The sequence below is a fragment of the Pleuronectes platessa genome, chromosome 15, assembly GCF_947347685.1.
Source record: "Pleuronectes platessa chromosome 15, fPlePla1.1, whole genome shotgun sequence".
Classification (NCBI taxonomy): domain Eukaryota; kingdom Metazoa; phylum Chordata; class Actinopteri; order Pleuronectiformes; family Pleuronectidae; genus Pleuronectes; species Pleuronectes platessa.
This window is the reverse complement of record NC_070640.1, coordinates 24245109-24270174: the sequence shown is the minus strand read 5'-3', so window position 1 is coordinate 24270174 and position 25066 is coordinate 24245109. Positions and strand designations below refer to the sequence as shown.

Genomic DNA, 25066 nt, shown 5'->3' with positions numbered 1-25066 from the left:
AAAGTCACAGTAATCTTATGGCTACATTATCAATGTCTTGAGACCCATTTGATACAGTTTGACATGGTTTGTCTAAGTGGATGAGGAGGAATACATCAAAGTGTAAGACGTACCAAAAACAAGACATTTCCTGTTGCCACCAGGGGGCGCTTGGATTTTAAGTCACGATTTCTGTATAGTCACAAATCATGTCTTACATGTCTAGTTTGGACTAGATTAAACCAAATACGTACGGGATACAGAAGCTCGTGTTTTGATGGCGTGTCATCAAAGTTTGACGCCACGCCACGGCCACACGGTATGACGAAAAGTTGCTTTTTTTGATAACTTTAGATCTCCATCTTGTTGTGATGACACTCGTCTAAATTGTATGTTGATGAAAGCTCTACGACAAGTACATCAAAGTAAAAATGTGGAATATAGCCAAAATGGCCACTAAATCCAAAATGGCGGGCTTCCTGTTGCATTTTTCATTATGCACTGATAGACTTTTTTGTACTTTTTTAGCATTAAGTGAAAAGCATCCTAGAGAAATTGCCAAAAGACATGAGCAAATATCCTTATGTGTGTTTATATCTGCTGTCTCGCTAAAACTTCTTTCTTCATTTGCAGCTACTTGTTCCCTGATGGTCGCAGTTACAATCCTGACCTCACTGATTTATGTGAGCCGACGCCTCATGATCACATCAAAGTCACACAAGTAGGTTTGTGTGTTTGTGAACGCGTTGTCATGGATTTTTTGTGACACAAAGCCAGAAGCTCAATCTTTTTTATGATATTTAAGCGTTGAAAATGTTTACTAAAAAGGATCAAACATATGATGTAATATGTGTGGGTGTCTTTAAAAAAAACTGAAGCTCCAGTCTCTCCAAACTATATAACTGCATAACATCTGCTGTTACATGATGCATCATTGTACGACTGTGTGGCTTTCTGATTTAGTTAGATTTATTCAGAAACTGAATGTTGTGCATAGTGAGGCTGAAGCTCTATTTCCAGCTTTATTTCCAGTTTGAAAACAAACATTGAAAGCACAGGTAGTGAAATGTTCACCCATTCAGCCTTAGTGTTTCATAGATTTTTGAAGTCTTACATAATGGCTGTTTTTTGTGGCTGTGAATATCGTATTTGAGGATAGTTTGAGAAGTGTGTATTGCTTCATCTAAACAGTGTGTCATTTAACATATGGATAAAATGGAAATTGTCGTGTGATTCGTTTAACAGAGATTTTACTTTAATTGAGATCAAATAGATGAATAATCTAAATATGTATATTTTGATCCCTGAATCAAGTAATGACTAACAGGAGTTTGCTCTGCCTAAACAGGAACAGTATGAGCTCTACTGCGAAATGGGCTCCACCTTCCAGCTTTGTAAGATCTGCGCTGAGAACGACAAAGATGTCAAGATCGAACCTTGTGGTCACCTGATGTGCACGTTCTGTCTTACAGCTTGGCAGGTAAAGAAATTCTCCACACATCAGTAAAACTTGTTTGCGTATGCTTACAAGTGAAAAGGTGTCTGATTAAGCAGCTGAAGAAGAAGACCCCGCTCTCAACCCGTTCTCACTTTCTTCTAGGGTCCTTGTGTCTGCCCAGTTCAAATTTCTATATATCGTTCATAGAGGAAGTCAAAAGCAGCAGCAGTGTATCAGTGTATTTTCTTTATTTATAACATCACTGCTGTATAATACCATTAAATACTTATTCGTTTTTTCTGGCTAAAGTGATGTTCTGTTGATGAGAATATATATGGGATGAGCACTAAAGTCTCTCCGTCTGTCACTCACATTAAGTCCTGGATCAGCGGCATTTCTCTTGATATTTTTAACATTTTAAAAAATGATCAAAATTCTTGTTTCTCAGATGAAATTTCCTGATAAAAATGAACATGAGGCATTCAAATGATCTCTACAATGTTTCTAAATAGGGTCCTGGAGGAATAGTTATCTCAGCTGTCCGTTGTCGTGTTTTTATTTTATATGAGCAAGTGTCCAGTCAACTGCTAGTCGTTTCACGAATGAGGGGAAAAGCCTAAATCTATTTTTGTTAATTTAACTGAAACAAGGTTAAAGTTTGTCTCCTGATTTATCCCGTCTGTGTGAGAGAGAGAAAGAGAGAGAGAGATATTGTTTCATGCAGTCTCTCCTCTTCGTCTGTTCCAGGAATCAGATGGTCAGGGTTGTCCGTTCTGCCGTTGTGAGATCAAAGGCACAGAGCCCATCATTGTGGATCCCTTTGACCCACGAAATGAGGGCACCAAGTGCTTCTTCCTGGACCAGCACAGCTGCCACATGCTGGAGCTGGATGATGAGGAAGACCGAGAGGACTGCCTGGTCATGAATGGACTTGCCAACATCAGAAAGGTAAACATTTTATCTATTGTCTTGTGGGGGAAAATACTTTTAATTTGCCCTTTTTCTCCTCAACATTCATATTTAGAAAAGAACTAAGAATGACATGACAATGACAATGAAAAAGACTGGATATGCAGAGTGAATGCAGAGTGAATTTGGTTTCATTTCAAGGTTAAGTAGGATAGGAATGACTGGATCATTGTGCTTCTAACTGGGGTGCACATTTAAACACAAGGATTCATTTATCAATTTATTGAATGGGCTTGAGGATTGAGGATTGAGGAACGTGTCACAGATGGTAAGATTGATGGATTAATGAGTTTTTGTACAAGAAAAAAAACATAAATCAGGATATTGCTATGCGTACCATAACAGAAAATTATTCACATGTACATAAGGAGGGGTCTTTAAACCTTCTACGTAAAAATATAAATAAAGGGCATAAACATTGTTTCTGTTGAATACAAATTAATTAAGTAAACAGTTTGTCTAACTTACTCAGTGGTAAACGTTTCCAAACAAATATAGGTATGGCAGCATGGATACAAACAAAGGACAAAGGACCTTAGTATAACCTCCTATTCTCAAAACTCCTCTCCTATCCACAGGGGAACATCCTACACAATTCTAGAATCAAAAGCAAACTACACATCCATACTTCTTCAACTAATACAATTCATACTGATAAATGGTATTTTTAACCCTCAGTCTAGAGTCGACTACGATTTACTCTGAACCCAAAGTATCTGGAGCTCGTATAAATGTACTTGTAAATCATAAAAAAATTCTTACAGCTGGTCTTAAACACACCTTTAAGAAATTCTCCTGTTTTTCAGCACTGTGCTGAGCGACAGAACTCCCCAATGGTGTCCCCCAGCTCTTCACCTGTCAGCCAACACAGGAAAGCCCATATAGGGGACCCCGGTTATTGCATCCAGCACCTTGGCCTTCCTCCTGTCCCGCCACGACTTGACCTCATCCAGAAAGGTGCCATCCGCTCTCCGTCTGCCAGTCCCACTGCCTCTCCAAAGGTCAGTCACAGCATTTCCCAGAGAAAAATGTTGTATATAAAGAGGATGTATGTAAAGGAAATGCATTAAAGGAACCATCATATGCCCATTTTACCACAGTTGATATGGTTCCTTGGGGTCTTAATGAAATGTCTGTAAAAAAATTTGGTCAAAATACCACAAGGATCATTTAAAAAAGCACCCTTTTTACCCTGTCTAAAACAGTCCTCCTCAGATTTACCTGTTTTGAGTCCCCTGCCCCCCTCTCAAACTTTTTCCAGAGTTTTTGGGATGTTAGACATGCCAGATATCCAAATTAACGTGTAGAAGCACTACAAAAGTGGAATTTTCATAATATGTCCCCTTTAAAGCCTGTTAAAGCATAGAGGAAGAGTAAAAACGATTGTTCTTAAAAAGCGAATAAGAAACATATTTGCAATGAGGCTGCACATACCTTGATGGCTTTGATGGCCGCAAGTTGCATGACATAAATGTTGAATTTCTGAAGGTTTGCTGAAACCAAGATGAAAAGTTTGATAAAAATCATGCAGTCGTGTATCATGGTACAGGACAATTGAACCGGAACACAGGAGCAGCCTGTTGAGCTCTCATCACCTTACCAATGTAACATTGATGTTTTTTTTCTTCAAAACTACTACACATGTTTCAAATATTTGTTCCATAGAAAGTGTACATGGTGGAGTGTGATTAGAAAGCTGGTCTCTTATCTCTCAACCTCTGCAGTCTTCACCAGGCATGTCAAGAAAGCAAGACAAGCCTCTCCCAGCCCCACCTCCCCCGCAGAGGGATCCACCTCCACCGCCTCCACCTGAGCGACCTCCTCCCATTCCTCCAGAGTTTCGCCACTCTTGGCTTCCCAGTTCCTCTTCCACGTCCTCTTCTACTAGAGTACTTTCAAACTCCCAAATGACCCCTTTGACACCCTGTACCAAAGACAACCATTTGGCAGATGCCCACAGGCCTGGAGTAGAACACCAGCTCCAGCTGGGACCTGCCGGCCCCTCTCACCTGAACGGAAGACCCCTCAGTTTTCCGTCTGCAGGATTTGGAAGGTTACATCACAGAATGGAGGGGACAGGGAACCGAGAGAGCTCAAAGGTAGGCCTTGGGTTGGGCTGTTTTTTGGTTTTAACAGTTCACAGTAGTTTATTACATGTATGTGCCTTGCTTAAAGGTTCAGTGTGTAGAATCTAGTGACCTCTAGTGACGAAGTTGTATATTGCAGCTGAATACCCCTCACCTCACCCTCCCCTTCCAAACATGAACGAAAACCTGTGGTAGCCTACAGTTGTCATAAAACTCAAAAGGTATGAGCTACTGTTAAAAAAACATGGCGGCCTCCGCCAAAAAATATAAACTATTTAAATATAAAAGGGCTTATTCTAGAGTAAAGAAAACAAAATTTTTTACAATTAGGATCAGGAGTGGGCCAACTTTTTGACTCGCGGGCCAAAATGGGTTGTAAAATTTGACAGAGGAGTGTTTTTGTGAACTAATATAAATTACATGGAAAATTCATTACATGAAAGGATTTGGCCTTTAACAAGTAGCAAAGCATTTATTTGTAAGGCAATTTAACAAAAACTCGCCTTCGGAGAAAGGCTTGCTAGCCTTTGCTATTTCGAATGCCACCAAAAAACTTGCCTTGGTAGTTGACTCTTGAATCGCAGTTTCTCAGTTGCTGAGTCTGTAAATTAGCCGCCAACCTCTGAGCCGTAGCCACCCATTCTTGCGTTCACTGCTTTCTAGCGTAGTTAGCATGCTTCGTAGCAAAGTGACGGCTGATGTTGTACTCCTTGAAATCTGCGACTCGGCATATCAGGCATACAGCCTTCGATAGGACTTCAGTGAAAAAGTATTTTGTTGTCCACTCCGTGTTAAAAACTCGGCACTCATTGTCCACTTTTCGTTTCCTTGATCCGCTCATTTTACAGAAGGGCTCACAGGGTAAAGCGAAAATGTGAAGGGAGATCATGTGCCCTTTCGAGCCCTATACACCACACTCCCGGTCAAATTGAATTTAGCTGACGCTTTTATCCAAGTGCATTCAACCCCGAGGGTACAAACCCAGAACAACAAGAAGCAAGAAAAGTACAATTTCTTCAAAAAATAAAGCAAAACTACAAAGTAATATAAGTAAGTGCGATTTAAGTGCTCCTAAATTGTAAGTTTAAAAAATCGTTAGTATTTTTTTATTTTTTTTAATAATTATTTGGACATTTTCGACGGGCTGGATTAAAACGCCCAACGGGCCGTTTACGGCTCGGGGCCGTACATTGCCCATGTCTGATTTAGATGATTATACACTGTGAAAACTTTCTGCCAATAGATCCCATCACCTAAATCTTAAACACTGAACCATATTGTACATGGTTGTTAAGGCTTTGAACTTGCTCGGGTCTGCACTCCAACAGTACAGTCAATCGTCTTCACCCAACATTAAAGATTAGTCACAAAGTGGACTTATTGGTGGTATGTAGCATCATAGTGCACGAAGCGTGAAATATCTGTCTGTAAGTAAATGTTTGTCATTGATGTCTCTTTTCCATCAATGTTTATATTCAGCTTGGTTCATAAGCAGAAAGATTCACATGTTTTAGTTGTATTTTGAAATTCACAAAGGAGTTGAGCCTGATTGAATTACTGATGCTTACACTTTACCAAAAACGAATTAAATCCATGTCACATTGTAGACGAGACGTTAAACATCCTCTCTGCCTTTCCTCCAATGAGTAAATACACACTTTTATGGAATTTAAGCATTAAATATAAATAAAAAATGCAAAAAGATAAAATCCCTGATGTAACTGTATCTCACTTTTTGAAATGACCACTCGTACATTACCAGGCAAATCCTCCAGAGACTGCTGCAGCCTTTACTGGTGTGGAAAAGAGAATACCACTGAGGGTCTGCATAATTTGTATGCTGTCTCCACTTCATCATTCAAAGTGCAGTTGCACAAACTTGTGCCCACGCAGCCTCTCCCTCCAGAGACTCTTTGATCACAAAGTGCCTCCAGTTGCTTAAGGAGAGCATTTTCACTTGGGGTACCATCATGGAAGTATAAGTGCTTCTTTACATACTTTTGTCTTACATAAAGAGGCAGATGTGCTTTGCATTTAAAATATATTTCTGTGTTCTTGAAGGTCACATTTGGCCCAAGGGTTTTTAGAATTGTCCACTGTCCAGGCCATACTAACTTAATGTGTTGTTATTATCAGTAGTCGTCTTTCTATCAAATATCAGTCTTAAACATGAAGCTGGGTCAAAAACTAGTCTCCTTCAGCAGCTTTTTCACTTTTAAACATAGGATTGCACATCTGGAGAGTAACTCTGTCACAAAGACAGCTAATCTTCTCTGGTGTTAGCGGCTCGCAGGCCGATGTGGCAGCACAGTCATTCCTTCCCAGTAAATGCTGATTCTTTTTTGGCATGGGAAAATGTCTGCATCACATTCCTTCTCAGCACCACTGCTTTTATGAGCCGAGCTTGATAAAGGCTTTAAATTCTACTGTTGTGTTTTTTCTTCATTTGAACAGATCTACGCTCAGAAAGGGATTCATATTGCTCACAACACTGTGTTGGTTGATAAGTGGAGAAAGCATGAATACATATATTTACAATACTTGTTTTTGCATCTTTTACCTCAGTCATTCTTTTAAGCTAGTTCTAATGAAGCTATAAATGACCAACATGACACTGAGCTGTTGTAACTAGTTTCATTCAGTCTGGTGTCTTGGCCTGATTGAGGGGATAATAACTTTACTACCACCCTCCTATGCCAGACTCAGGGAGGAACATAGTATCTGATGCATATTACTCTGTTTAAGTGTATTTCAATTCATCATATTCACTTGGCATTATATTTTATTTATTATTATTCTCTTCTTCTCTTGTGTGTGTCTGTGTAGCCCTTTACTAATGGCGTGCCATTCAGTGATGAGTATGATATCTTTCCTTCACGGCTCTCGCCAAGTCAGTCCTCACTTGCCAGTAGCCACAAGTGAGTATTACACACACACACACTCACACTCACACACACGCACACACGCACACACGCACACATGCACACACGCAAACAAACACACACACAAACACAGGCAGCATGTCTGTTCCCTGTTGGTCTGTCCTGTGTGTGTGTGTTTGTGTGTGTGTGTTTGTGTGTGTGTGTGTGTGAAAGAGTAAAGGAAAACAGAGAAAGAGAGCAAGGGAGAGAGAGAGCAGGACGTGGCAGATTCTGAGTTAATCAAAGTGCTGTGCACAGCTGGACAATAAAATAAGATCGTCCTCATTCTAAATAGTTAAAGAAAAAAGGATGTCAGGTTGAGTAGGTGGTCCTCTAATTGGGCCCAGGAAATATTTGTATTCACACCTTAACGATTTTGTAGCAACATGCAGTTGGGATTACTTCAAATGTGGTCGGAGTGATCAGATCTCAAATGCATCCTCAACGCATCTTGAATGAGTTCATATTTTGTACTTAGAGCTGTCAACCTGCGATTAGATAAAACAGGATGGATGTTAATATCACGTCTGAACAGAGCCCTATACAAACATGAACCTGGTGAGAGTCGAGTTAGAAATTCCCTTTAGTCCAAAGTTATGCCTCCTTCAGTGTTAATTTTGGCAGCTATTTTTGATTTAGTCTTAGTCTTAGTCTTTTGACGAAAATGCATATTAGTTTTAGTCACATTTAATCATTTTTATTCTTCTTAGTTTTAGTCTAGTTTTAGTCGACGAAAACGAATTACATTTTAGACTAGTTTTAGTCGACGAAAACGAATTACATTTTAGTCTAGTTTTAGTCACATTTAGTTGCCACATTAAACTCCTTTTCTTCCCTTCTCAGGCCCAGGGACCCTGTGTTGTGTCTAAAACTGCATAATAGTCTAGCTTGCTGTACTTAGGTTGTCCATTAGATATCCCTACCAGCATAAGTCTATAGCAGGGATCGGCAACCTTTACTTTCAAAAGAGTAATTTTGCCCCCTCTTCCCCCAAATAAAATTTGTCTCGAGCAGCAAAACATATTTGATAACAAAGCTAATAAAGTTTAATACAAAGTTATACTATACTAAACTATAGTTTGTTGCATTTACGAAATTATAGAAAGAAAACTCTTGACATTTTATTGCCATTTGTACCTGTTACAACAAAGGAAAACACAGAACGCTTATGATGAGAAGAAAATACACAGGCAAGTGTCGTCCTACTTTGAAATAAATTAAACACAGAACTTTGTAGGGCTATTTGAGTCCTCCCCATATTTGTGGGAAATGTATGAAATAAGAAGTACGCTATTTTGAAATAAATAAAAACATATAGCTGCAGCCTAATAGCTTTAAAATATATATTTAGTTTTAAATGTGAAAACAAAAAGCGAGAGCAGGTCAGACTGGAGGCGAACACAGAAACTGAAGCTCGGTACTAACCAACTGCAGCTTCTGCTCTGATCAAGAAGCTGCTGCGCTGATCTCTGAGCAGCTGAGACCAGAGAAACTCTGTATTTTCACTGTTTGCGTAGTTAAGAAGCAGCCTGTGAGTCAGTGACGGGCTCCTTCACGTGAACGAGCTCTGATTTTGTGTCTCTGAGCGAGTGAGCGGGGCAGGGGGCGGAGCCTCGGGACCGGTGTGCTATCTGGGGCACACACACACACACACACAGACACACACACTCACTCGCCCGCTCCTGATGCTTTATAACGGCCTGATACGATGATGTTTAAAAAAATGATTGTGACTTAGTCAACCACCAACATTTTCGTCTCGTCTCGTCTCGTCAACGAAAGTTAAAAAAGATTTAATCATAGTTTTTATTTTCAAAGATCCGTTTTCGTTACGTCTTCGTCTCGTCTTCGTCATGGAAAAAAGATCGTTAACGAATATTTTTCGTCATAGTTTTCTTCAACGAAATTAACACTGGCCTCCTTAAAGGGATAGTTCACCCAGAAATTAAATTCTACTCATTATCTTCTTACCACTATGCCGATGGAGGGGTGGGTTAAGTGTTCACAAAGCACTTCTTGAGTATCAGGTAAACTTTGTTAGGTCAGAATCCAATACAACTGATGTAAATATTGACCAGAGTTCAGACGTAGCAAAACAACAGAAAAAACATAACATGCCTCCAAACTGCTGGTGTGATGTCATCCAAGAGTCCACACCGCACCTTGTAGGAAGATATCAGCGGATATTTATGCTTTAAACACGGTGTAAAAGACTTGGTTTCAAGCCAAATATGAATATCTGAGCCAGTGTTAATTTTGGCAGCTATTTTTGATTTAGTCTTAGTCTTAGTCTTTTGACGAAAATGCATATTAGTTTTAGTCACATTTAGTCATTTTTATCCTTCTTAGTTTTAGTCTAGTTTTAGTCGACGAAAACGAATTACATTTTAGTCTAGTTTTAGTCACATTTAGTTGCCACATTAAACTCCTTTTCTTCCCTTCTCAGGCCCAGGGAACCTGTGTTGTGTCTAAAACTGCAAAATAGTCTAGCTTGCAGTACTTAGGTTGTCCATTAGATATCCCTCCTAGCATAGGGCTATAGCAGGGGTCGGCAACCTTTACTTTCAAAATAGTAATTTTGCCCCCTCTTCCCCCAAATAAAATTTGTCTGGAGCCGCAAAACATGTTTGATAACAAAGCTAATAAAGTTTAATATAAAGTTATACTATACTGAACTATAGTTTGTTGCATTTACGAAATTATAGAACGACAATAAAGAAAACTCTTGACATTTTATTGCTATTTGTACCTGTTACAACAAAGGAAAACACAGAATGCTTATGAAGAGACGAAAATACACAGGCAAGTGTAGGCCTACCTTGAAATTAATTAAACACAGAACTATGTAGGGCTATTTGAGTCCTCCCCATATTTGTGGGAAATGTATGAAATAAGAAGTACCCTATTTTAGAATAAATAAAAACATATAGCTGCAGCCTAATAGCTTAAAAATATATATTTGGTTTTAAATGTGAAAACAAAAAGCGAGAGCAGGTCAGACTGGAGGCGAACACAGATACTGAAGCTCTTTAGAAACCAACTGCAGCTTCTGCTCTGATCCAGAAGCTGCTGCGCTGATCTCTGAGCAGCTGAGACCAGAGAAACTCTGTATTTCACTGTTTCCATAGTTAAAAAGCAGCCGGTGAGTCAGTGACGGGCTCCTTCACGTGAACGAGCTCTTGTCTCGCTGTGTCTCTGAGCTAGTGAGCGGGGCGGGGGGCGGAGCCTCCGGACCTGTGCGCTATCTGGCGTACACACACACACACACACACGCACACACACACAGACTCACTCGCCCGCTCCTGATACTTCATGACGGCCTGATACGATGATGTTTAAAAAAATTATTGTGACTTAGTCAACCACCAACATTTTCGTCTCGTCTCGTCTCGTCAACGAAAGTTAAAATAGATTTAGTCATAGTTTTTATTTTCAAATATCCGTTTTCGTTACGTCTTCGTCTCGTCTTCGTCATGGAAAAAAGTCGTTAACGAATATTTTTCGTCATAGTTTTCGTCAACGAAATTAATACTGGTCTGAGCTTGCGGCACTTGGATGACACCACAGGTGCAGTATGGAGGCATGTTTTGTATTTTCCAGTCTGAAGAAGAGGTCACCATTGACTTCAACTAATGGATTCTGCTGCAACAGAGTTTACCCCTGAGACTCCAGAAGTGTTGGACTCAAACACTTCGCCAACTCCTTCATCGGCATAGTGGTGAGAAGATGATGAGGTGATTTTCATTTCTGTTGAATGCTGTTCCTGTCTTTCTTTGTGGTTTCAGACTCTGGAACTGTTTACTAGTAAGGTCTAAGCCTTAGGGAAAAGTCCTGTTAGAAACAGCTTTAAAATGATGGCTGAACGTCTAATAGCCTTTTAGCTGCAGCCAGAATTGGATTAGATGTTTCTGTGTATCAGGCTGTAGTGGAGGCTGGGGATAGAGCTGCCACTTCTGATAAAGCCTGAGCTGAAAGAGGAAGCTCTGGTTCCACTGAAAACTATTTAGTGTTGTAAAATATTGTGAGTTTGTTAGGGCAGCACACAAACACTTAGCTTACAGAGGATGAAGCTTACTTGGACGTACAGTATATCTTACATTCACCAGATCACTTTCTCTCTCTTTCAAACACACACACATACACATTATTATTATCATTATTATTATTATTACTGAATCAATTTATCACCAAAAGCTCTCGGGCCTTGCGTAAGCATCTTTAGACCACAGTTTGTGCATATACCACTTCTCACACAAACATTGAGATCTGTGAAAGTGGTGATGCAAACTTAAGGAGGTGCTTTGAAGCCAGATTATTGATCCACTTCATCAGTAACATTAAAAGCAACAGTGTTAGCATTATATATCTGATACAGAAACAATGATGGATAGTTTTTAGTTATATCTTCTATAACACTGAGCCTTTATAAAGAGTAATACTGTAGTTTTTTTAGTGTGAGGGCGTGCGTGTGTGTGTGTAAAAACGCTGCAGTTAACGTGTCGGTGCTGTCAAATACACAGAACGCATTGGAGACAACACTTCTATTTTCAGATAATGTCCCATAGGGGAGGTTAGGATACCATCAATTGTCAATCAAATTTGATTTGTATAGCCCATATTCACTAATCACAAGGTGCAAATTCACTCATTATCTTCTCACCACTATGCCGATATAGGGGGGCCTTCATGTTGTGTATGCCATTTTTGTTTTCTGCGTGCACAGACACTTTCAGTAAGAATCCTACGCATTGTTTTATAAATGAGGCCCCAGGTCGATACTACATCTTTTCGCTAAGTTTAGGATTCATACGGAACAGTGGTTGTGGCTGCAAAAGTCAATCAATCAAATTGTATCAAATTTTATGTATAGCCCATATTCACAAATTAGACTTGGTCTCATAGGGCTTTAACATGGTGAGACATCCTCTGTCCTTAACCCTCAGCAAGAGTAAGGAAAAACGACTTAAAAAAACCTTTTTACAGGGTAAAAATACGTAGAAACCTCAGAGAGAGCAACATGTGAGGGATCCCTCTCCCAGGACGGACAGACGTGCAATAGATGTCAAGTGTAGGAAAACATCATCAAGATTAAAGTTTTTAGCAGCATTGATGAGGGTAAACATTTTGAAGGATAACTTCAATACTATATGTCAAGCAGTCCTGCTGCAATCATAGTCTATGGTCAGCAGCCAGCAAGATCCATCATCCTGGTCGGATCCATTATTGTCCACAGTCATTGTCCACTGCCGCTTATTAAGATCCATCATCAGGCGCCGCCTCGGTCGTGGTCCACCACCATTATATGATGCCAACGCGACACAGGATCCGCCATTACTACTACGATGAGCCTGCACGATATAGAATCCGCCATACTGGATCCACCATTGCGAGCTCTGATGCGCGATCCACAAATCGTAATCCATGATGCGGCCACAGCGGGCCCGGATCTGCGGGCGATAAAGCAAAGGGACTCGGGGAAGGGGTCAAGTCAGTAACATGTACTGATGAGATATAACTTACTTCAATGTGATAGGGATGGAGAAGAGGAAGAAGAAGCTGGAAAGAGAAGCTCCGTGTGTCATGTGTCATAAATTCCCTTTGCGTCTTAGCGTCATCAGGGGTTTTTGCCTTGTAATCAATGATACAGGCTGAACTTGGGGGTACAGTGAGGCTCAAGGTAAATCTAACTGGCTACTGGTTTATATGGTAGTACGATGAAAACCATGTGGCCCACTCAGTAGGTCAGCCATCAATACCTCTATGCCTTTTTAAACTAAACACTTCCTATTTTAGAACATTGGACAAGTAACGTTCTGCCGCACTAATTAGCTTTAACTATAAGCTTTATAAAAAAGGAGGGTTTTGAGCCTACTCTTAAACGAACAGATAGTGTCTGCCTCCCGAACTGAAAGTGGTAGATTATTCCACAGGAGAGGGGCTTGATGGCTGAAAGCTCTGGCTCCTACTCTACTTTTAGAGACTTTAGGGACGACAAGTAAGCCTGAATTTTGGGAGCGGAGTGCTCTAGTGGGTTGATAGGGTACGAACAGCTCTTTAAGATAAAAAGGCGCCATATTATTCAGGGCCTTGAAGGTGAGGAGGAGAATTTTAAATTCTATTCTAGATTTAACTGGAAGCCAGTGTAGCGATGCTAATACTGGAGAAATGTGCTCTCTTTTCTTGATTCTCGTCAGGACACGTGCTGCAGCATTTTTGACAAGCTGTAGAGTCTTTGACGACTTACTGCTGGAGACTGATAGTAATGAATTACAATAGTCCAGTCTCGATGTAACAAAGGCGTAGACTAGTTTTTCTGCATCTTTTTGCGATAGGACATGTCTACTTTTTTTGATATTACGCAAGTGGAAAAAGGCGGTCCTAGAAATTTGTTTTAAGTGACTATTAAAGGATAAATCAGGATCAAAGATCACTCCCAAGTTCCAGACTGTTTCATTGGAAGCAAGGGCAATGTCGTCTAGCGCAGCTATATCTTGAGATAATATATTTCTAAGGTGTTTAGGGCCAAGTATTATAACCTCTGTTTTATCTGAGTTTAATAAGAGAAAATTGCGGGTCATCCATGTCTTTATGTCCTTGAGACATGCTCGAAGTTTAGTTAATTGATTACTTTGTTCAGGTTTTACTGACAAGTATAACTGGGTGTCATCTGCATAGCAGTGGAAATTTACAGAGTGTGTCCTGATAATGTTTCCTAGAGGAAGCATATACACTCCTGACCAAAATCTTAAGACCAGTTCAAAAATTGCATGAATTTGCATTTTGCACTGTTGAATCTTAGGAAGGTTCTAAGTAGAGTTTCAAAATGCAAAAAGAAGAAATGGGAACAAGAGCCCAAAAGTTGTGAGCAGGCAATTTATTGAAAACAACAATTTAACTGAAGTAGGCTGTTCATCAGCTGATCAAAAGTTTAAGACCACAGCTAAAAAAAAAAAAAAAAACTCCTAAAACAGAAATTAAAGTGTCAAAAACTGACTCAGTAATGAGTAGCTCCACCATTATTGTTGATCACTTCAAAAATTCGTTTTGGCATGCTTGATGCAAGTGTTTCCAAAAGGCTAGTGCGAATGTTGCGCCAAGTGGTGAAGATGGCTTCACGAAGGGCATCCACTGTCTGGAACTGAAGTCCATTTTTGTAAACTTCCCTTGCCATCCATCCCCAAATGTTCTCAATTGGATTAAGATAAGGGGAACACGCAGGATGGTCCAAAAGAGTGATGTTATTCTCCTGGAAAAAAGTCTTGGATAGACGGGCATTGTGAATTGGAGCGTTGTCCTGCTGAAAAACCCAGTCGTTACCACACAGACGAGGGCCCTCAGTCATGAGGGATGCCCGCTGCAACATCTCCACATAGCCAGCTGCTGTTTGACGCCCCTGCACAACCTGGAGCTCCATTGTTCCATTGGAGGAAAAAGCACCCCAGATCATGATGGCGCCCCCTCCACTGTGCCGCGTAGAAAACATCTCAGGTGGCATCTCCTTGTCATGCCAGTAACGTTGGAAGCCATCAGGACCATCAAGGTTAAATTTTTTCTCGTCAGAGAATAAAACTTTATTCCACCTTTGAATGTCCCATGTTTGGTGCTCCCTTGCAAAGTCTAAACGGGCAATTTTGTGGCGTTGAAGGAGACGTGGCCTTTGAAGACGTTTCTTGTTTTTGAAGCCCTTCCTTCGCAGATGCCATCTGATGGTTATTGGGCTGCAGTCAGCACCAGTAATGGCCCTAATTTGGGACGAGGATCGTCCCGTATCTTGACGGACAGCCATTCGGATCCTCCGGCTCAGCGCCGGTGAGATTTTTTTGGGTCTACCACTTGATTTTTTTGTTCCATTACCCTGAGGATCTTTTAAGAAATGCAAAATGACTGTCTTACTGCGTCCAACCTCAGCAGCGATGGCATGTTGTGAGAGGCCTTGTTTATGCAGTTCAACTCTCCTACAACGTTCAAAGACGGTGAGCTTTTTTGCCTTTGCCATCAAGAGATCTTCACAGTTTGATTACTTGACAGGAAATGACATGGAATCCAAATTTTTGCACAGATTTTGGCTTTTAAAGGCTGTTTTCTTAAACTTTTGATCAGCTGATGAACAGCCTATTTGAGTTAAATTGTTGTTTTCAATAAATTGCCTGCTCACAACTTTTGGTCTCTTGTTCCCATTTCTTCTTTTTGCATTTTGAAGCTCTACTTAGAACCTTCCTAAGATCCAACAGTGCAAAATGCAAATTAATGACATTTTTTAACTGGTCTTAAGATTTTGATCAGGAGTGTATAATGAGAATAAATTGGTCCGAGCACGGAGCCCTGTGGAACACCATGGTGAACTTTGGTGCGCACAGATGACTCATCATTAATTTGCACGAATTGGGAGCGATCAGAAAAATACGATTTAAACCAGTTAAGGGCGGTTCCATTCATGTTAATTAACTGTTTAAGTCTTTGTAATAAATGTTGATGGTCAATTGTGTTGAATGCTACACTGAGATCTAACAGAAGAAGGACAGACACAAGTCCCTGATCTGAGGCTATTAGAAGGTCATTAGTGACTTTTGCTAAGGCTGTCTCTGTGCTGTGATTGGCTCTGAACCCAGACTGAAAGTCTTCATATGTATTATTTTCCTGGAGAAACTCACACAGCTGATTGGCTACAACTTTTTATAAGATTTTCGACATGAAGGGGAGATTAGATATTGGTCTGTAATTGGCTAAAACCTCTGGGTCTAGGGTGGTTTTTTTTTAGAAGGGGTTTGATTACTGCTATTTTAAAAGACTGTGGTACATAACCTGATGATAATGACAGATTGATTGTATTAAGTAACGAACTATCAATTAGGGGCAGAATTTCTTTAAGTAATTTTGTCGGAATTGGATCTAAGATACAGGTTGTTGGTTTAGAACCTGAGATTATTTTGGTAAACTGATCATGGGTGATCAGAGAGAAGTGCGTCTTGTTATTGATTGGCTATACATCTTTGCACCATTCATGTTAAACTTTTCCTTCATTGTGGCCCTGACGCAGAAGTAAGTGTGCTTAGCGATTCAAACTTAGCAGAACAACACGATTTTACTGTGACACATACAGTAGGTAAACTCAGCTAAGAGGCAGTTCTAACAATCCACAACTGTATTCCTTACTTTTTGTGGCATTGCAGAGTCTGAAGCCATGATCTGTCCTGTTTTGAAATCTGTATCCTGATTAATTATCATAGAATTTCATATACAATGAAAGCCACAGCCTCTTCCTGCTGCTAGGCTCACTGTTTTTCTCAGTGGTTCCTGAGCAGTAATGAAACAAGTCAAAGTGTTCCTGAAAGTCTTTCACATTTTCCTTACAACTTGGCAGATGATTAGAACACACACACACACACACACACACACACACACACACACACACACACACACACACACACACTGTATGAATGTGTGTGTGTGAATGAATGAATGCAAAACTGTACTGTAAGGGCCTTGAGTGTGACTAGAGCTGAAATAAATAAACCATAAATACCAATCATGCATCCTTTTCAGCTAATAGTCTGCCTTAAAAATTGTGGTTGTGAACTTGTAGACTCTCAAGTTAGCAGGTAAAGGGTATACTGCTGAGTACACAAACACTGCATTTTAAATGTAGTCCTTTGACTTTGTGTCTGAGTGGAAACAGCTTAGATAAATAAATAGCCTCTTGCTGTACAAAGACAAAACTCTATATGCATTTCAGTCATTTGAGCTTGCTGTTGTACACATACAGGGAGAAGTTAAAGCAAGCCTGTAGTTCTGATTCCGGTGAAAAACCCTTCCTCTACTCTTATACCAGTGAAACAGTCAGAGCAGAGCACACATGTATCGGCTGGGTACTGACTGGGTTGATAGGGGCCGGCTGTGGGTGTGTCTATGAACCAGAAAGGGGTTTGATCCCAGTCTTCCCCATCCCACATGCCGAAGTGTCAGTTGGCAAGTTACTTCGGTCTTATTACTGTCCCTAATAGAAAAAAAAGTGCTGCCCATAGATGCACTGTATGAATGTGTGTGTGAATGGCAATAATCTATAGTGTAAAGCACTTTGAGGGGGCATCAAGAATAGAAAAGTGCTATCAGTTACCATCTCAGTGATTGTAGCTTAATAGAACTGTATGATTAACACTAATGTATGATTGACACTAATGGGAAGCTTCCTTACAGAGCCTCCAACCCTTTCAGTAGTCCTGTGCAAGAAAGACAGCAGAGGGCGATGGAGAGGCTGGAGGATGACTATCAAATCCCTTCATCCCACCTTTGTCTGAGCCAGGCTCCAATCTGCATCTCTGTGCCCAGCAGGTACTGAACTCCTCTCAGAGTATTTTGGTTACCATGGTGATGCAGCAGTGGTGGTTTCAGAGCTTGATAAGTCTGCTGTGACCCAATAGATTTCCTCTGTCATTCAGGCACTTGGAGAATGGCTCCATAGAGCCTTCCATTGAGGAGAATAAGCAGCAGTTCCCGGAGACTGGTAAGTCCTGAAACCTGCATCATTACATATTATAGAAATGATGATGGTATCCCTATAGCCATGATATTACATCACTGACCTGTCCATCTGATGTAATTTCTGTTGTAATGAGCAGGTGAATATGACCCATATCATTCTTTAATCCACTAGTAATACTTAAAATAAGAAAGAGGCAACAGATCATTGTTTTTTATTTTTTTAGAACAAATCAACCTGTTTAAGCTGTAGAAATATCTTGATGCCTGCACTGGGATCACAATAGAAAAGAATGAATAGGGATAACAACCTGCGGAACGAGATAGTACCATTTGAAAATGTATTTCTTTTATTCCTTAAATTGAAACTGAATATGCTGAATTATTGAGAGGGCATGCTACTTTCTGCTGAGCTCTGCTTGTGGTCCTCAGGTAGACACTCAGAATCGGTCAGGGAGTTGGTCCCGGGGGCAGCAAATACTGACCCCTGCCCCTTCAACACGAACCAGTCACCCTCCAACTATGACATTCTGCTGCCCCCCAAAGGTAGCTCACCACATCAAGCAACATATACCACCCTCACCTCCCCCTTCCTGCCTCAGCCCCCCCTGTAACTGTTAAATGTCTCTCTCTGTATATCTCCCACTGCCAGACCTGTATCCCTGACTTTTTCCTATGAACATTATCCGGCAGATTATTAGAAGATCATAAATTCTGTTGATAAACTCCCCAAATGACCAAAGTTTTAGTGTTTTATTAAAATCATATACTGCTCATATACATGAGGATTTGTGACCACCTTTCGAGTATCAACTCAAATGAATAGGAATGACAGAACACTGGGCCACATGAGCTGTGGTAGACACGAGTGATGTAAACAAACAGAACTAGGCTTCAGATGAGGGCCTAGTGACACCAGTTCACAGTTTGTTCACCCAGACTCTGTAGTTCAGCATACGAACAGTCCTACATTTACATCAGGTACATGGGAAGGTTTTTTAAACCTAAACATAAACTTTAGTTTTTGACCCATGTCAAACCTCCTTGCAGCTCCCATTGCCCTCCTCTTTTGGCCTCTCTCTAAAAGACAGCATGCCATCCGCTCTTCAGCATGTGGTCCCAGTACACAGCTCCAGTTTTATAGGCAGCAACTTTGCTCCTCGCGGAATATGCATCTAGGCAGAGCAGATAACTCAGTGTTGTCGGTGGCCCCTGTTGTGTTTCAGCATTAGAAGAGCTCTTCAACAGCCGCCCTCCATCCCAGCTTTCCCCTCCTCCTCCTCCTCCGCCAGCGCGACACAGCTTTACTGACCTCTTCTCATCTCTGCCGTCCTCATCCTGCAACTCATCTACGTCCTCCTCCTCCTCCTCCTCTGTCATCCCACGACCACACAGGCCCTCCTCTGGACATGAGCATTTACTGTTAACCCCTGGTGAGCCAACAAACCTGGAACATTTCAATTACAGTTTGATAGTGATTAAAGTAGTGCATGTCCCACAGTGTTGTACTAATCTTAGATTTGTCGGTCTGTGTATATTATATTATGCTAATGGTTTATGACAAATTTAACACACATAATTTCTTGCATTACTTTGTTGACTGATAGATAAGCATCTGGGTTTTTACCTGACTTTGTCTGTGTCATCTTTTGTCTAGACACAGTGTTTGAAATGCTGAACAGTGCTGCTCCCCTGCCTCCAGTCCGACGACACACAGAAAATGTTAAAGGCTCCAGAGGCTGCCTTGAATACGACCATTTACCAGGTAGTCAAGGTCGAGCTATATCCCCTTCTCAGCAAATAAGTACATGAAGACATTCTCACAGGTCTTGAAAAGGATTTAATTTACACAAAAACATGTGAAAATATAGTTGTATTATACATATGAGTGTTTCAGTCATCTGACGTTATCAATATAAGACCAAAAAAGATCAAAATCATGTCCTTGAGTAATTAAGGTCTGGATTAGGTATGAACCTTTGAACTTCATGAACCTAAGAAGCTTTCATGGGCCTGGAGACTCTAATCAACATGAACAATATGACTTGCTTTGTGCAGACAAGTTCTGAAACGTTGAATTCCAACACAGCTTAAAAATATGTTTTTTTTTAGCAGTTTTTATTCTGAAACACCAGCCCCTGTTTCCCTTCAAGCAGGCAGACTGTGTCTGAGACTAATGACAGGGGTCTGAACTCTGAAGGTAGAAAATGTAAAAGCTTTAGCTTCTGTGACCAGTAGCAATTGGTCTACTAACCGTTTCTTGACCACCAATAATACTCTCAAATTTCTGCTTGAGTGCCAGGGGCAGTTTTCCGCTGACACAATTTCTCTCCCTCTCCACTCCAAGTATTGATGGACTGTTCGCAGGCCCCTGCCAGGCCACCCAAGCCACTGCCCAGGAAGATCCCTCCAGACATCCAGCCAGGCAAACCCCACAGCATGGAGTCCGAGTCCGTAGACGCCAAGATTGCCAAGCTGATGGGAGAGGGTTACTCCTTTGAAGATGTGAAGCGGGCGCTAATGATTGCCCAGTACAAAGTGGATGTGGCCCGAAACATTCTGCGAGAATTTTCCTTAGTGGCCCCGAGACTGAACCTCTAGTCCTTGAGACGGTGAAAAGGGAGTACAGGAATAAAGCTGTGCCTCTGAATGCACTCAACAGAAAGGGCTTCTCCGTTCTCCTTGGCCCCAGACCATTGGAAAAACCTATGGTCATCAGAGAAAAGAACGATTTAAAGAATGATTTGCCTTTTGTTGCCGAACAGAGATAATGATGCACAACAAAGTGGCTACAACCAAATCATGTCAGAACTAAAAGAATGAAAAGTGATTTAAACCTGTGAAAAAAGAACAGGCTTGTTGTCGTTTATATTGAGCTTTGCCAGGGCTGGCTTCTGGTTTTCAAACGCTCTGCTTTGAATTGGACTGTTGGACTCGCTACTTTAAAGCCCCGGTCCTGCTACTGCTGCTAATGTTCTTTTCATATCCTGTCATACTCCAGTCAGTATTTTGAAGGGCTTTTCAAAAGAGCTAGACATTTCCTGCCCAGTTTAGCCTACACGCTCACACAGTTATAAGTGATCATTTGTATTTACAGCCAGTGGGGGGAGCCAGACTCCACTGTTTCTCTATTTGTATTTCTCACTCGCTACTTGGCACTATCTCCTACTTCTTCCTCCTCTTTGCCTTGTGTGTTGCCCATCAGAGAATACTCCACTGTTCGCACAGAGTCTGGCTGATTCGTAGGTCTTAACAAGGTCTTGTGAGTTGGGAGTGGATAGATGGAGCCAGAGGATGCCTTATTGATTAACTTGTTTCCCTCAGACCTTCAGAAAACCACATCACAGCTCCAGCGGACTCGTTAGACTTATTTTGACAAGAAGTGTAAAGCAACAAGAGAGTGTGTTTGTGTGTGTGTGTGTTCATCATTGTGGAAGTGGCCACATTGTCCCCACATGATGAACTCCTCTGATGTGGAGTGCAAGTCACTCTGACAGCTCTGCAGCAGTTCTTCTTTTTCTTATTATCTCAGATTCTTCTGTAAACACAACAGACCTGAACTGCACAGCTTTCAAACTTCGAGACCTGTCCTATGCACCTTCAGAATCAGCTGTATTTCTCCCTAATATGACACCTAAGTGGATTAGCTCAAATGTAAAACAGTGATGTTGTTATTCCCTCAGTAGGAGGGAAGAAAGGGGCTATGTTTACATGAATGATACTCTTTCCTTTTCATTAATTCTATTTTCATAGCAATTAGGGAACCAGTTATTTTCATTATATAATTCTGGACTGGAGTTAGGTGTTGATCTATGGAAACACGGTGCCAACGAAGTCTCAGGCAGTCTGTCAACAGAGCACCGGTGAGTCCTGATGATCCACAAGCTCCATTCAGAGGACGCACAGCATCTTCAACCTAAACCTGTCTTATCAAAAATTACAAGCCAGACTTCTTTCAAACAACTTGGTTTACAGAGCTCAGCAATTTGGAGAGTACAGTGTTATTCTTACTGATAGAAAGGATACCATTACAACAGCAAAGAGACTCGAACAGTAAAAGAAAGAAAATCACTTAAAGGTGATGTGTAGTTTCCTCTGTGGCTGAATAGAACTTGTCAGGGGTGCTTGTTGTTTGCCACCACAGTGAAGAGATGGGTCAGGGGTAGCTGGTTAGAATACTAACATCGATAGATATAGAAGAAAAAAAAGCTTTAAAATTGGTGTTGTTTTCCACAACTGGACACAGTTAGTGAGAGAAGGGAAGAAGTTTAATGATGAAAACATTTCCTCTTGCTTCAACAACGGTCACAAAAAGGTTGGTTTCAGAAAAAGAAATGATTGTGTATTATAATTTCTTGTCTGGTAAATGATGAGCTAACATAGATTGACAGCTTACATACTTACTTTACTTAATGCTAGTACAATGTGATGTGTTTTAACTATGGTGTCTAACTACTGAGACACCATAGTTAAATGGTTAGTTACTGTAACAGGACTGTAGTCAGGTTTATTGTCGGTTGATAAGCCAACTGAGTTGGAGACTGTGAATGTTGTTTATGATCAAATAAAAGGTCGGAGCAGTCCGTTTGGACCGTGTTTGGACTCCCTTGTTTAGTGAGTGAGTCCAGCTTAATAAACCCATTTTCACCTCCACACTAATTTTCATGAAGCCATTCTAAATCAATTTGGAAAGACGTTTTGAGGTTTTCTTCACAGGGGGGCTTTAAACCGCTAATAAAATATGACTTTGATTGAGCTTTCCTCAAACCACAGAAAACAGAGATTTTCTGATCAAGTATTTAATAATGTGGCTGCTAAGATGGAAATGAAAAGGTTCAGTTGGGACATCTTGATAATACAGCAGGAGGAAGTCCGGATCCCAGTTCTAATAACACAGCTCACTGACTCTGTTTTTTTTTCACGTCTGCATAATTTGATGGTGTGAAATCAAACATGAAAGTACCGCTCGCCTGAGTGTTGTGTTCATCTGTGCAAATAAGCCAGGCCTCTTCGTAGGCTTCTCCGAATTACAATATCATCTTAACCCCGATCGATATTTAGATTGTAAATGGACTGAATTTATATGGTGCTTTAGAGCCACTATTATCAAGCACACTTTCTTTACGGTACACTTCACATTTACTCACTGATACACACACATACATTCAGTGGTTCTTTATCACACATTTATTTATACACTGTCACCACAGCCATCAGGGACCATCCCTCTCTACCTCCTGAACCACAGCCACTCTATAACCAGTTCAGTGACCAGGTCAATTACTGTGTGCATAGGTGGGTGTAACCCTCTGAGAACCATTCTGCACTGTGTTATTAGGACCAAATAACCATGAGTGAACTTGCTCTTTAAGTCTTCAATGTGGAGGTCACAAAACATACTGTTTTATTATCTCAGTCACTGTGACAGAAAGAAGACAATGGACGACTCCTCGTCTGACCCACTTCCCTCCACCAATTTGTCCCACTGTCCTCTCGCCCTTTCTTTTCTGAGCAGCACTTTAAAGGAGGGCTGCAGTTTAAAATGTAAATATGTTAATAATACTGCCTAAGACACTCCAGAGAGAGTTTGTGATAATGAGCGATGCTGAGGAAGTTTGAGAAGCACGTCTCCAATCAGTGCAATCACATTCACAAATCCTTGTTTACCACCATATGTTGATGCAGCACACCAGTATAAGTATGTCAACAAAACAAAAAAACACATGTAACTGTATAATTAGGCACTTAGATAATACCTAGTCATCAGCTAAGCAGCTTTCACTCCTTGATTTACATTAAAAAAATTATGTAGTGTTTATATTATCCTTTTTGTACTGAAGCAGAAAATAATTCTGCCAGCCTACTCTCCTTGTCCGCCTCACAGAGTAGAGCATTGCTAATGTCTGGTTTACTTCCAGTACAAATAGGGAATTCAGATGTGAAAATCAGTGGCATTCCCCTTAACCTCTGCACTGTTGTTACTTTTATTTTCACAAACTTGAACAGTCCTGATCTCAGAATGGTCCATTCTATTGGACTCCCTGTTGATGAGGGTAGGTGGCCTTAGGTTGCAAAGAGCAGTTTTTATTATCAGATTTATGTATTCATAGTCAAAGATGTGTTGATAATATGTAAAGAAAAGAGTCATGGACGATTAATCTATACATCATTGTTTTTTTTTCTTTGAAATATTTTCATGGACAAGTAAATAAAAAGTATATATATATATATATGATAGTAATACCTTTGCTTTATTTAATGTTTGTGTGTATGTGTGTATGTGTGTGTGTGTGTTACACTTTATTGCTGTAGAAAACGAACACCCACTTTGAACCAGAGGCTGCAAAATACAATTGAAATAACAATAGAGTGTCATGTAATAATGGCTCCAGGGAGCTTCACTGTTCCTGAAGCTGCTGATAACAGATCAAGAGAAGCTTGCTGACAACCAATGTAAGGTCCCACTTTCTTATTTATAGGAATAAGAAAGTGGAAAATAGTCACATTGTCGAACTTCGAGGTACAGAAGCTTTACAGATGGCTGATGCATTGTTAGCACCGCTGTGTACTGATGTGTTGTTCTGTTCTGTTCTGTGACGTGTCGATCATCTGCGATGTCCTATACTGTATTCAGTAAATACCATGTGCAAACCAAAGCCAACAAAGAGCAGATCCTACTTGTGTGTGTGTGTGTGTGTGTGTGTGTGTGTGTGTGTGTGTGTGTGTGTGTGTGTGTGTGTGTGTGTGTGTGTGTGTGTGTGTGTGTGTGTGTGTGTGTGTGTGTGTGTGTGTGTGTGTGTGTGTGTGTGTGTGTGTGTGTGTGTGTGTGTGTGTCCCTGTGTCCCTGTGTCATACAGCTCCATTGTTTTTTAACAACTCATAAAAACACATCAGTGAGGTACACTGTTGCACTGGGGGACATGCTCCTTTATAACAATGAACGCACACACATACACACACACACATACACTATAGTATACTGTAACAAACGCCAATCTGCTGCTGAGTCCTAAATACAAATACAATCCTGTTGGTGTAACATTTGCTCTTTTAGGAGACTACTTAGCCTCTTAAAGACGTTTCTGTATATTGACCACCTTGTTGGTTTCATCTAGCCCCATTCTGAATGTGCCTGTCTCTGTGTAGCCTATGATCACATTATGTAATAAGAGTCACTGTTCCAACACAATAACATA

At 40.7% G+C, this 25066-nt stretch overlaps 1 protein-coding gene across 4 annotated transcripts in view; it reads left to right on the top strand.

Annotated features, from left to right (window-relative positions):
• The window catches only part of cblb (Cbl proto-oncogene B, E3 ubiquitin protein ligase), a 63480-nt gene that overhangs the window by 34102 nt on the left and 4312 nt on the right, over positions 1-25066 (top strand). Inside the window, exons 8-19 of one of the 4 annotated variants that reach the window (XM_053441371.1) lie at positions 613-700; positions 1328-1459; positions 2165-2365; positions 3193-3387; positions 4111-4485; positions 7300-7391; positions 17589-17723; positions 17831-17895; positions 18303-18416; positions 19097-19303; positions 19528-19635; positions 20218-24100. In XM_053441371.1, coding sequence (XP_053297346.1) covers positions 613-700; positions 1328-1459; positions 2165-2365; positions 3193-3387; positions 4111-4485; positions 7300-7391; positions 17589-17723; positions 17831-17895; positions 18303-18416; positions 19097-19303; positions 19528-19635; positions 20218-20471 — 1966 coding nt within the window. In that variant the 3' untranslated portion in view covers positions 20472-24100. Of the gene's footprint in view, positions 1-612; positions 701-1327; positions 1460-2164; positions 2366-3192; positions 3388-4110; positions 4486-7299; positions 7392-17588; positions 17724-17830; positions 17896-18302; positions 18417-19096; positions 19304-19527; positions 19636-20217; positions 24101-25066 lie in introns of those variants that run through there. The other 3 variants (XM_053441373.1, XM_053441372.1, XM_053441374.1) reach the window with 3 other exon arrangements.